The following is an 11,266-nucleotide window of genomic DNA, read 5'->3' on the forward strand; positions in this document are numbered from 1 at the left end:
GTCTGGTTGTGTTGTGATGTTGTTTCAGGTGGGGTAATGGTGTGTATCCCACCTGGAGGTGATGGGGCAGGCAGGGAGTGCTGCTGAGCAGTGGAAGGGACAGCTCATGTAGCTGGTGATGCAGTCACTGGGAGGGGGTTATTGTCACTACCCCTTGACTGATTAATTTGGTTTGTGGCCTGCCCCTGCAAACTGCCCACTGGATTCAGGGCAGGAGGTGCAAGGCACTGAGTGAGGGGCTCTCTGTAATGTCTGTCCCCTTCCAGAGCCTGCTTTTGCTGCTGGCAGAGGGGCCTGGCTTTGGCTGCCCTGTCCATGCTTGCATCCCTATTCCAGGCCACCCAGCTCTCCCTTCACAGCAGTGTTGTGCACCTCCCCATAAACACCATCAACACAGGTGATAAAAACTGTAAACTTTAAAACTGTTAAAAAATGAGAGACCAGCACTGGCTCCATGAAGAGCCTCTTCCTGGGGGCTTTTCCCTAGAAACACCCTGCTCAGCCCAAATCTCAGCTGTGGTTACCAGCAGCAATGGTGACCTGGGCTACTCCTGAGGCCTTGGTTGTAGAAAGGTTTCTGGCAGGTACAGGCATGCTGAGGATGGGCTCTCACAGCTGCCAGCAACCTTGTGCCAGCAGAAGGGCTCCAGCAACTCGAGTGGGTGATGGCAAAGACCTGCAAAACCCTGGAGCGTGCTGCTGCTACAGGGAGCCCTTTGACATCCCAGGGTGACCCCTGCAAGCTGGCAGCTGGGCCAAGGCACATCTGCCCAGCCCAGAGGGTGTCACTGGGAGTGTGTGGGGCTGTAGCGACGCTCAAACTGCTCCACGTCGAACTTGCGCTTGCAGCCGGCATAGTTCATGTAGCGAATCTTGCCAAAGATCGGCCGCTCCGCCCAGCCCTGGTCGTGAATGCCACAGATGGACCACAGGCAGCCTGCCGGGCACAGGGACACCGGTGTTAGCTCTCCCCCTTGCTCAGGGGCACCCAGAGAGCAAGGGGGATCTGAGTGCAAGGCAGGATGGGCTGGAGTTGCCTGCAGAGAGCCCCCACTGCAGCCCTGGCCACCCGAGCTACGGCCTCCCAGCCTGTGCCCCCAGCCTGCAGCTTGCCTACGTATCCATTGGGGTCCCTCCCGTCCAGCTCGTAGCGGTCGTTGAGGTAGATGGCAAACTGCAGGGCCTCCTCAGGGGAGTGCGTCCACTCCAGGATCTTCTTGGCCCAGTACATCCGCAGGAAGCCGTGCATCTTGCCCTCCCGGACCATCTGCAGCTGCAGGGATGGAGACAGCCATGAGGGTCAGGCCATGGCAGGTCACCTCCATGCCTCAGAAAAAAGTTCAACATTTTGTGGGGAAGATGTAGGGCAGTACCTGGGCAGCGTTCCAGAGTGGGTCATGTGTGGTCCCCTGCTCCAGCTCCTGCAGACTGTACAGATAAGGCCTCTTGTCTTTGGCATGGACCTTCAGGGTGGTTTGTGCCCAGTCATAGGCACCTGTGAGCAAGAGATGAAGGGCAACACTGAGCAACCTGTTCTGCAGGGTGCTGACAACCAGTCTACTGAGGCCACTGTGCCCTGGAGGCACCAGTCTTGAAGAGGGCACTCGTCAGCTTCTGTCCTACCTCCAGAAGAGACCAAATGATGGGACATTAGTGCCCCCACAGCCCTTCTCCTAGCAGAACTAGGATTGCCAAGTTGGAGTGAGCAGCTGGGCACCCAGCATGGCCCACGTGACCCAGGATGTTACCCTGCACACTGTCGTAGTTCTCATTGTAGTAGCAGAAGTTTTCAGCCAGCTCCCGCCGCACCACAGCCTCCTCCACAAAAGCATCCACCGAGTCCTTGTAACTGCGCCGCTGCTTCTGCACCTCCAGGATGGCTCTTTGGGTGGAAACCTGGCCTGGGGACATGGGGAAGCACCAAGTCAGGCTGCTGGACCCAGCCACAATGCTCAGTCCTGCTGCAGAGTGGGAAGCCTGGGACACTCACCGAAGTGAAGCCATGGGGAGAGGTTGCTGAGAGCCGCCTTGTTGGGATCATTCCTGTGGCTGCTGAAGGATTTCAGCCGATCTGCAATGAAGGACTTGAGCACAGCCATCCCTGCAGCTGTGCCAGGGGTTGCCCACTCCACCTCCTTCACGGTGTGGTCCACCTGCAAGCTGGAATAACAGGCCTCCCAAGCGATGGGCTGGGCGGCAACCAAGCAGTGAGTGCATCTGCAGAATCTCTTCAGTGAGGGCTGCCCTGAATGTTATGTCCCCAACCAGCAAAGTCCCCAGTCCATGCCAGCCTCTTCCTTTTAACTAGCTCTCTGCATGGCAGAGATGTGGGAACTAAATGAATGAGGTGGGAACCTCCCTTTCCCCAGGGCATCCTCATCTCCACACCATCTGTGTGTGACCTCAGGCAGGCCACTGTCCTCATTCCCTGCCAACCCCTCCCAGGATCACAAAGGACTTATGAAACACTCTGAGGCCTGCCCATGAATGGGTTTGAGTGTCTCCTACTGGTACCTCTGCTGGGCAGGAGGGCGGATGTGGGTGACGAACAACAGGGGGAAACTCGGTGAGGAACTCGGGGAGCTGAGCGTGGATCTTGCCCCGGATGGTCCTGGCGCTGTACTCCTGCTTGGGGGAGGCAACCCAGCAGGGCACGATGTTGTGGGCATCAACCTGGCAGCAAAGCAGAGGAGAAGGGTGTGAGAAGCAAACAATCCTGGCAACATGACACACATGCTCTCTGCTCAAGTCAGACACAGGAGACAAGTTTGTCCCACATCTCACCAGCCAGTTTTCCATTCCCAGAGTGCTGGCACCCACCTGTGCAAATGGCACATCCTCTGGCAAGCGTTCCCTGACGTCCTCTACCCACTGCCGGGGGAGGCGGAGGGGGCTGAAGTCTGTCACCAGCCCACCCACGCCATGCTCCGTCACAAACGTGGGCAGCACATCCTTGGCATAGCCCAGCAGCAAGTGGAAGGAGATGTTCAGCTCTGCACACTCCTGCAGCGACACGGAAATGGCTGTGGGACAGTTCATGGCTCTGCAAACCCCACCCAAGCAGCATCTGCTGAAGGGACGGATCTGCTGAAGGGAGGAACTGCCTCCCCTTTCCCCATTTGCCCTGTCCCATCCAGCACGGACATCCCGTGGCTGTACCTCTGCTACCTCCTGCAGACCCCTCAGCATGAACCTGTAGTGGCGGATGGTGGCCTCCAGAAATTTGGGCACCAAGCAGAAGCAGACGTGCAGAGGCAGCTCCTGTTTGAGGGCCAGGCGCTGGGCGTAGAGGAAAGCCCAATTATCTGGGGAAAATACACAGGGCAGCGTCAGGATGGGGATGGGGGCTTCATAGGAAGTTTCCCCCCAGACCCCCCTATAGAGAGTGGGGCCAGCACCAAAGTTATCAAAGGAGGGACCAGCGCTTTTACTACCCCTGGGAGCCCCTTCCACCAGCCGGTTCTCACCTTGCACTCGCTGATCCCGGCACATCCAGTAAAGGATGCACCGAGCATCATCCTTCAGGTCCGAGCCCTGCGAGACAAGGCGAACCCGCTTTTTGTTGTACTTGAACTCTCGAACGGACGGGGCCGCCCTCCGACGGGCCTCCTGTATCGCCTCCTCTCCCTCCGTCCTCCTCCGATTCACGCACGGCACCTCCGTGGCCTCGGCCTTCCGCTTCCCCCGTGCTCGCCGCATCCTCAGCGCCGCCCGGAGCAGCGTGGCTGCGCTGCCAGAGGAACACAGGCCGGACTGATGCCCGCGCTTCCCGGGAATCCCGGGCCCGGCCCGCCCCCAGAGCCCGGGGGATGCCGGTCCCCAGCCCGTGCTGCTCCTCGGGAACCGGGTAATAACGGTGTTACGGTCCCCGGCCCGATCCGCTCCTGGTGTCCATACCTGGGCTCCGGGTGCCGGTGCCGATGCCGATGCCTGCTGGCAGCCACGCGGCCCGAGTGTTACACAAGCCGGGGCGGGCGCTGAGGGCGTGCCCACAGGCGAGGCCATCCCGAGGGGCGCGGCTCCGCCACCGGCGCCGCCCCCACGCAGGGGCGCAGGTGCTGCTCCCATGGCCCCGGCGCGCCCAGGGCGCTGCACCTGCCCCGGGAGGGGTGTCCGTGCCCGCTGGTGCCTCCCCTCCGTCCGCCCGGGAACAAGGAAGCAGCTCCAGCTACCTCCAGCCATCACTCGGCAGCGTATTTCCCTGCTGGCGCCTTCCCCACGCCCTGTGCCCTCGGGTCCCTCACCTTGCACGGCCTTGGGGCGCTGCCTTTGGACATGACTCGGGGCACGGCAGGGCTGCCCCTGCTGCTGCTGAGCCTCGCTGTGCTGGATCTCTCACTGGGTAAGGGCTCAGCGGTGTGTGGAGATATCCATGGGGTGGAGGGGTGAAGGAGGAGCATCGTACTCCAGGGTGGTGGGTGGCCCTGGGGTGACTTTGCCCCCTGAGGTGAAACACTTTGGATGCTGTTTGCTCTCCGACATCCCTGTCCTAGTGAGCAAACAGGGCAGTGCTTTATAGAACACAAGCAACAAGCTCTATTTCTTTGCTTCTGATGTGGGTCTCCATCTGGGAAGAGAAGACCTTAGGCTCAGCTGGACCCCTTGCTGAGCCTTGGTCCTTGCTGGGGTCATTGCTTCTGCTACAATCTGCCCAGTAGGCCCTGCCCAAATGGCAACCTCACTGGGAGGTACTAGGCCTGGAGACCTTCAAATGCCATCCCAACATTTGCACTTGATGCAAAGTAAGAGCAGTGTTGAGTGGAGCACTGGGAATAAACCTGCAGCTTGTACCTCCTGAGAGCCTTGACCTGCAGCTATAGATCCCCTCCTGCTGCACCCCTCAACCCCCTCCCAGAGCTTTTGTGGGTTGCAACAGGTCCCTCATGGACATGCCCTGAGCTGCAAGCTGGGGTTTGTTCCTTTGTGGGGCTAGTTCCACAAAGCACTTCCCCATTGCCATTATTTACACCCACTGCTATCAGTTCCTGACTATCTGCAGCACAGAAGGTTTGTTTAAACTGCTGCTGCTGCACTTTCAGACTGTCTCAGGTCACCAGTTCCTGCTTGGCTCTTCCTGCCAGACGGGTTTGTCTGACTTCCTCCAGGGATGGGTGAAGATGGGGGAATGGGTCTGAGGACTGGTTCCCAGAGGAGTTTCTGCCCTGAAACCAGCAATGGCCATGGCTTGTTCCTGCTTTGTCAGGTTGGGGATTTATGTGGTCAGCCTGGCTGATTGTCACGTTGCTGTTCAGGGAATCCACGTGCTTGGTCCATGCAGGACAGGGAATCCCCATTCCTGATGATCCATGGCTGATGCAAGACTTGGGCAGTTCATGGTGGTGGTAATATTGCACCATTCCCAGCACAGCCATGGTCCCAGCCTTTCACTGCCAGCCCTTGTGTGCTGTCTCCCACCTCTTTGCAGGGACCACTGTCAAAGATATGACAAACCCTACATCTCTGACTCTCCCAACCTCCTTGACACCCACAGAGACCACGGCACCACTGTCCAACAGCAGCTCAAGCACTGTAGCCACCTTCCCTTCCTCTCATCCTGCAACCCCCACCCCAGAGATGCCAATGGATGCCTTCACACCCAGTGCTTCTACAGCTCAGCAGAGCAGCCTGGCAGCCTCCAACATCACCACACCACAGGCAAGGGGCAGCAGAGCTGACAGCACTCCTGGGTCACCTGGGCTGGCACCCAGCACCAGCAATACCCCAGCAGGGCTGGAAACCACCACCAGCAGTACCCCAGCAGGGCTGGCACCCAGCACCACCCCAGCAGGGCTGGGGCTCACCACCACCAGCAATACCCCAGCATGGCTGGCACCCACCACCAGCACCACCCCTGCAGGGCTGGAACTCAGCGCCACCACCACCCCAGCAGGGCTGGGGCTCACCACCACCAGCAAGCCACCTCCAACCTCCACGGCCATGACACCCAGCTATGACAAGAGTACCACTGTCACATCTGTGGGGACCAGCACAGCCCTGGCTGCCAGCTCATTTGGAGTTGAAACGAGCATGCTGCCTCCCTCCAGCTCTGCTCTTCTCTCCTCCACTGGGCTGGGCACCACGCTTGCCACCAGCCCCCACCAAGAGCCAGCCATGACCACACTGCTTGGCAGCCCATCCCCAGGGACCAGCACCACCTCTGCTTCCACCACCCCAGAAGTGACAGAAACTTCAGATGGGCCCTTGACGACCCCATCAGACACCGTGACCTCCCTTGGTACCACCACAGACGTCCCTGGGACCGCCCCTGGTACTTCCACCCCAACAGAGCCAGAGACCCCCAGTGACACTGCAGGTGAGTGCAGCCTCAGGGCACCCGGAGAGTAGGATCAGGGTGGTAAATCCCCACAGGATCTCCCATCTTGCTCAGCCAAGCACTTGGCTTCTTCCCCCAGGGGCCACCTGGTCTTCAGGCTCTTCAGGGCAGTGGCTGGGTGCCAGGCTGGGGACCTGTGCTGTGGTGTGACAGTACAGCCGTGTGGCCGTGCCCCCAGCACTGAGCCTGTGTGTACACACCCCCATGTGAACAATCTGTGTACCCTGTACCCCGACAAGTGTGATGTACCCCTGAAGTCCCCCAGGGAGCTGTGCCCTGGCAGTGCAGCTTTCTGGGTGCCTGTGTCCTGTCACTGTGGCTGTGTCCTGGTGGCTGTTGCAGGAGCCTTTATCCTGGCACTGCAGATGTACCCTGGTGACAGCTCACCCCGTGCACCTCAGCCAGGACAGGGACACTGTACCCTGCCCCAGTACCCCTTGCCATGCACATATTCCTGGTGTCCCTGTACCCCAGCAGAGCCCCTGTATCCTCACAGAGTACCTGCAGCACCCTGGCCCTGTGCCTGCGCAGTGAGAGCGCCTCATCAGAGTGCCAGCACCCTGGTGGTGGGCTCTGTGTGCCTGTGCCCTGGCAGTGCCCCCATGCAGCTGCTCAGCAGCAGGGTGGCCATGCCCTGACAGTCCTCCAGCATGCCTGCCTGCCTGTGGAATGCCATACCTGGCCCAGGGCCTGCTCTTGTCCCTGAGCCCAGAAGGAGGAAGCAGCCCCAGCAGTGCTCCTGGGCCGTGCTGTGACACGGGGAAGTGATGCCTGCACAGACAGCCCAGGGGACAAACCCTCAGCCTGAGGCACGCCCTTCCTGAGCTGTGTGCCTGTTCCCTGGCCGGCTCCTCGGCTCACACAGAGCTGGCTGTTATCTCCTGAGGGCGTTGGTGCCGGGAGCCAGCACCAAACATCACCCCCGCGGCGGAGCGCGGGGTTCCGGGCAGCCTGGAGCATTCCTGGGCTCTTCCCCGTTGTCACCCTCCCCTCAGCAGGCAGAGGACGGCCACAGGAGCCAGGTCTGTAGTAGTGGTGGCCTTGGTGGCCTGTCCTGCCCACTTTTTGTGGCTGTTCTGGGTCCAGCCGTGCAGTTGATGTTTGCTGGGCACTGCAGCAGTCCCTGGGAGTGTTCGTGCCGGGTGGAAGCCGCTGCCTCGCTGCCAGCACCTGGAGGGTGAAAGGACCCAGCTGGATGCTCCTGCTCTGCTGGGTGAAGGAGACCTGGAAAACGCAGTGCTGGGGCTGTGGGGAGCACTCAGAGCAGTGCCCGTGGGGGTTTGTCAGCTCCTGCTCACCTGGACATGGCTGGGCAGAGAGGAGGGCTGGCCCTGCCCCTGCTCTGGCCCCTGCTGCTGCTGCTGCTGCTGAGCCTCACCTGCCTCTCCGTGCTGCACCTGGCTCTGGGTAAGGGCTCAGTGGGCTGCAGTGCTCTCTGCTGGGTGGGTGGTGAGTGGGGAGCATCATGCCCAGCGTGGAGGGGTGGCACCTCTGGGGTGCAGGGGGCTGGGATGCTGTGGGGCTGTTTCCTGCTTCTTAAATGGGAAGCAGAGGAGGACTGGCTTCTCCCTTTGTGAGGACGAGGCCCTTCTGTGCAGATGCTCACCTGGCGTGGGCTAGGGTCAGACCTTTGCCCTTCTCTGTATTTTTATTTACCCAGCTGCTGTGTGCAGAGAGGGCCTGGCTGCCAGGGGCTTTGGAAGCTTCTGGCTGGCTTGGCTGAAAGCAGATGGTAGCTTGTGTTTCGGTTTCGCATTCTCATGCAAGCAGAGCCCCAGACTCACTGGGTTTGTGCTGGGATCACTGGGGAATCCAGTCTGGTATCCCAAAGCCACCACCTGACAGACACCCCTGGACAAAGGTCCAGGTAGCCAAGCTGTCCTGCCTGTCTTGTGGAGAGGGTTACAGATCCCTGGGCTTTTCTGGGGACAGCACATTGCTCTGGTACAGTCCACAGTGGAAGAGAGGACATTCCTCCTGTGCCCTACCCCCTCCCTCCCTCCCAGAGCTTTTGTGGGTCACAGCACGTCTGCTCATCCTGAGCTGCAGGCTGGGATCTGTTCCTTTGTGGGGCTGCTTCCCCCCTGCCATTATTTACACCCACTGCTATCAGTTCCTGACTATCTGCAGCACAGAGGGTTTGTTTAAACTGCTGCTGCTGCACTTCCAGACTGTCTCAGGTCACCAGTTCCTGCTTGGCTCTTCCTGCCAGACGGGTTTGTCTGACTTCCTCCAGGGATGGGTGAAGATGGGAGAATGGGTCTGAGGACTGGTGCCCAGAGGAGTTTCTGCCCTGAAACCAGCAATGGCCATGGCTTGTTCCTGCTTTGTCAGGCTGGGGATTTATGTGGTCAGCCTGGCTGATACCCATTGAAGAGATCTGTGTGTTTGATCCATGCAGGACAGTGAGCTCCCCCTCCCAGTGCTCCCTGGCTGATGCAGCTCTGAGTTCCTGGAGGAGCTTACTGTGCTGGTGATGCTGCACCATGCCCAGCACAGCCATGGACCCAGCCCTTCACCACAAACCCTTGTGCATCTCATTGTCCCCACTCTTTGCAGAGACCACTGCCCTGGGTGTGACAGCAACTGTGTCCCCAGCTCTCCCTACCTCCTCAGCACCCACGGAGAGCTCAACACTGCTGCCTACCACTGACTCCAGCACCACAGCCACCCTCCTTTCCTCCAGCCCTGAAACAGAAGCTTCCACCCCAGAGGAGTCCAGCACATCCACAGAGACTGAAAACACCTCACCTCCCACTGTGCTTCCTCCCACCACAACTACAGAAGATTCATCTGAATCTACAGAAGAGACCTTGGCAACCCTGGCAGACACCACAGCCAGCCCTGTTATCAGCACATCAGACCCCATGGGCACTCCCTCTTCCAGCTACCCAGACTGGACCACTCCTGACATCTTCCCCTCAACTGTGGAGTCAACTCCAGGTACCCTGACAGTGTCTGGGACCCCCAGTGCAGCTGGGTGGGTTCAGCTGGGGGGCACCTGAAGGCAGGGAGGGGTCAGGGTGACAAATCCCCATAGGAGTTTCATGTACTTGGGTGGCTTCACACAGGTGGCTTCACCCAGGCCTGTGCCCAGCTGCAGGAGCGTCCTGTACCCCTGCACCCCTAACCTATCATTGCTTTGCCCAGGCACTGAGCCCTCTTCCCCTGCCTCCAGCTCAGCCCAGACCTCAGAGGCTGCTGCCCTCAGCACACCTACAGCCCTGCCAACGCTGCTGCCAACCTGCCCCTCTGCCTCACCCAACACCAGTAAGTGCAGTGCCCGTGGGCATCACCACCCTTGGGCAGCATCAGTGCTTGGGGCCATGCAGGGGGCCCTGGAGCCCCACTGTTCTTGCTGTGCTTTCAGTGTGGGGGTGCTGGTGCTTTGGGGTACGTGGGGTTGCTCTACAGTGAGAGGCTTGTTCTGGCAGTGCAGTGTGTCCATGACACAATTCACCTGGGAGGAAGTTCCATGTCTGTGCCAGCAACCCTGGGGAGAGACCCCCAGGTCCTCTGGCCCAGCCCAGAGTTCAAGGGCAATAACCAGGGTCCTGTTTTTAACCCCCAGGTGCATCTCACCTGTTTCTGTCCCTGAGGCTCACCACCCCTCTGGACCTGGGGAACACCACGGTGCAGGAGCTGCTGTTGTCCAAGGTGAGGTGTGCAGGAGGAGATCCTGCAACTGCCAGCTGTGGTTCCCCCAGTCAGGGAGGGGAATGGCTGCATCTTGCATGGAATGTCAGCCAGAGCCCTTTCAGGTGAAGGGGAGACCCTCCTTTGGCTGCCACAGTCCAGGATCAGGCCCTTTGTCTGTGGGGACAGGGGGAGGGAGATGTCTGGCACAGTTTGATGGCTGTTCCTTCCCCCCAGCTCCGTGAGGACCTGCAGACAGCATTCCCATGTGCTGGCCTGTCACTGGCATGGCGAGGGAAGAGGAGGACTTGACTGCTGCCTCTCACCTGGACTGCCACGCACCTGCTGCCAGCTCCTCACTCCATGGTGGTGCAGGCCCCTGGGGAATCCCATACAGCTCCTCTTGAACCTGGGGCTTCCTGTCCTTCACTCTGTACCCCCAGTCCCCTCCTGACCCTTCCCACAGCCTGTCTGAAGAGCCTGAGCCCTCCCACCACCCTGCTCCAGACCTGATTCCTCCTCCAGCTCTGCTGGGGGCTGGGAGAAGGGGACCCTATGGAACTGGGCTTTTACATCTGGGACTGAGCTGCCTCAGCCATCAAAGCCACCCTGGGGACAGAGGAATGAGAGGAAGGAGACCTGAAGCCCCCAGTACTGCTGTGCCCAAGGCTCACCTGTGGCATTGCTGACAGAGGATGACACCCATGCCGGGCAGTAAATAGAAATTCCTTGTTTTCTGTGTTGAAGTGATGACTCCTTTATTTTCCAAGTTGTCTTTCCCAATTTTCAGCTTTGCCATCTATTGGAGGTACCGGTGATGAAAACTGAGTCCCCAGAGCTTTGTGTGGAGAGACGGGCTCAGTGCTGTCCCCTCCCACCAGGGGCTGCTGCAGACATTCCCAAGGATGGCTCGGCACCCTGGCAGACTGGTGGTCTCTGCTCTGGAGCTCTCTGGCCCAAAACACCCCACAGCTGCAGGGGCAGCACTGTGGGGCTGTGGAAATCCCGTGGGCTGTGCTCCTTCCCTGTTTTTTCCAGTCCCCAACTAAGGAGACACTGTAACATCTGACCCCCTGCAGCAAAGTCATTTATTAACTGATTAATTAGCCAGATAAAATCCAACTGAAGCAATTATTAGCCTTAGCAAGCCACCTCTCCTGGAGATGGAAAACTGAAATAATTAGCAAAATAGCCTCGTTGCGTGTCAGGGGTTGTTTTTGGCTGATCCCTGCTCCTCCCTGGCAGCCCTCACTGCTCAGGGAGGGCTGGGAGGGGGCGTGTGGGGCTGTGGGATTC

At 59.5% G+C, this 11,266-nt stretch overlaps 2 protein-coding genes across 3 annotated transcripts; one reads left to right on the forward strand and one right to left on the reverse strand.

Moving 5' to 3' along the window:
* Positions 1-400: 400 nt before the first annotated feature.
* LOC131087319 (deoxyribodipyrimidine photo-lyase-like) lies at positions 401-3,967 on the reverse strand. Of its 2 annotated transcripts, XM_058030878.1 has the most exons (10): positions 3,898-3,967; positions 3,468-3,730; positions 3,160-3,305; positions 2,821-3,003; positions 2,515-2,673; positions 1,991-2,189; positions 1,749-1,901; positions 1,374-1,495; positions 1,114-1,273; positions 401-937 (listed from the first exon to the last, which is right to left on the reverse strand). In XM_058030878.1, the coding sequence occupies exons 2-10, from the start codon at positions 3,697-3,699 to the stop codon at positions 786-788; spliced, it is 1,506 nt and encodes a 501-aa protein (XP_057886861.1). In that variant the 5' UTR covers positions 3,700-3,730; positions 3,898-3,967; the 3' UTR covers positions 401-785. The 2 variants fall into 2 exon arrangements, with proteins under 2 accessions (XP_057886861.1, XP_057886860.1); XM_058030877.1 differs by having other exon boundaries at positions 2,821-3,305.
* A 1,843-nt stretch (positions 3,968-5,810) lies between these two features.
* Positions 5,811-10,645, forward strand: LOC131087602 (mucin-2-like). Its single transcript, XM_058031378.1, has 5 exons — positions 5,811-6,313; positions 8,894-9,277; positions 9,485-9,604; positions 9,906-9,991; positions 10,208-10,645. The coding sequence occupies exons 1-5, from the start codon at positions 5,938-5,940 to the stop codon at positions 10,280-10,282; spliced, it is 1,041 nt and encodes a 346-aa protein (XP_057887361.1). The 5' UTR covers positions 5,811-5,937; the 3' UTR covers positions 10,283-10,645.
* The last annotated feature ends 621 nt before the right edge of the window (positions 10,646-11,266 follow it).

This window comes from Melospiza georgiana, chromosome 10 (genome assembly GCF_028018845.1).
Source record: "Melospiza georgiana isolate bMelGeo1 chromosome 10, bMelGeo1.pri, whole genome shotgun sequence".
Classification (NCBI taxonomy): domain Eukaryota; kingdom Metazoa; phylum Chordata; class Aves; order Passeriformes; family Passerellidae; genus Melospiza; species Melospiza georgiana.

Excerpts from the sequence above, each read along its gene's own strand:
- LOC131087319 (XM_058030877.1), bottom strand. The coding sequence starts at position 3,699 with ATGCGGCGAGCACGGGGGAAGCGGAAGGCCGAGGCCACGGAGGTGCCG. Across the intron at positions 2,674-2,820 it reads AGGATGTGCCATTTGCACAG|GTTGATGCCCACAACATCGT; the intron begins GTGGGTGCCAGC and ends CTTTGCTGCCAG. Across the intron at positions 938-1,113 it reads GGACCCCAATGGATACGTAG|GCTGCCTGTGGTCCATCTGT; the intron begins GCAAGCTGCAGG and ends TGTGCCCGGCAG.
- LOC131087602 (XM_058031378.1), top strand. The coding sequence starts at position 5,938 with ATGACACCCAGCTATGACAAGAGTACCACTGTCACATCTGTGGGGACC. Across the intron at positions 6,314-8,893 it reads GACCCCCAGTGACACTGCAG|AGACCACTGCCCTGGGTGTG; the intron begins GTGAGTGCAGCC and ends CACTCTTTGCAG. Across the intron at positions 9,278-9,484 it reads AACTGTGGAGTCAACTCCAG|GCACTGAGCCCTCTTCCCCT; the intron begins GTACCCTGACAG and ends TGCTTTGCCCAG.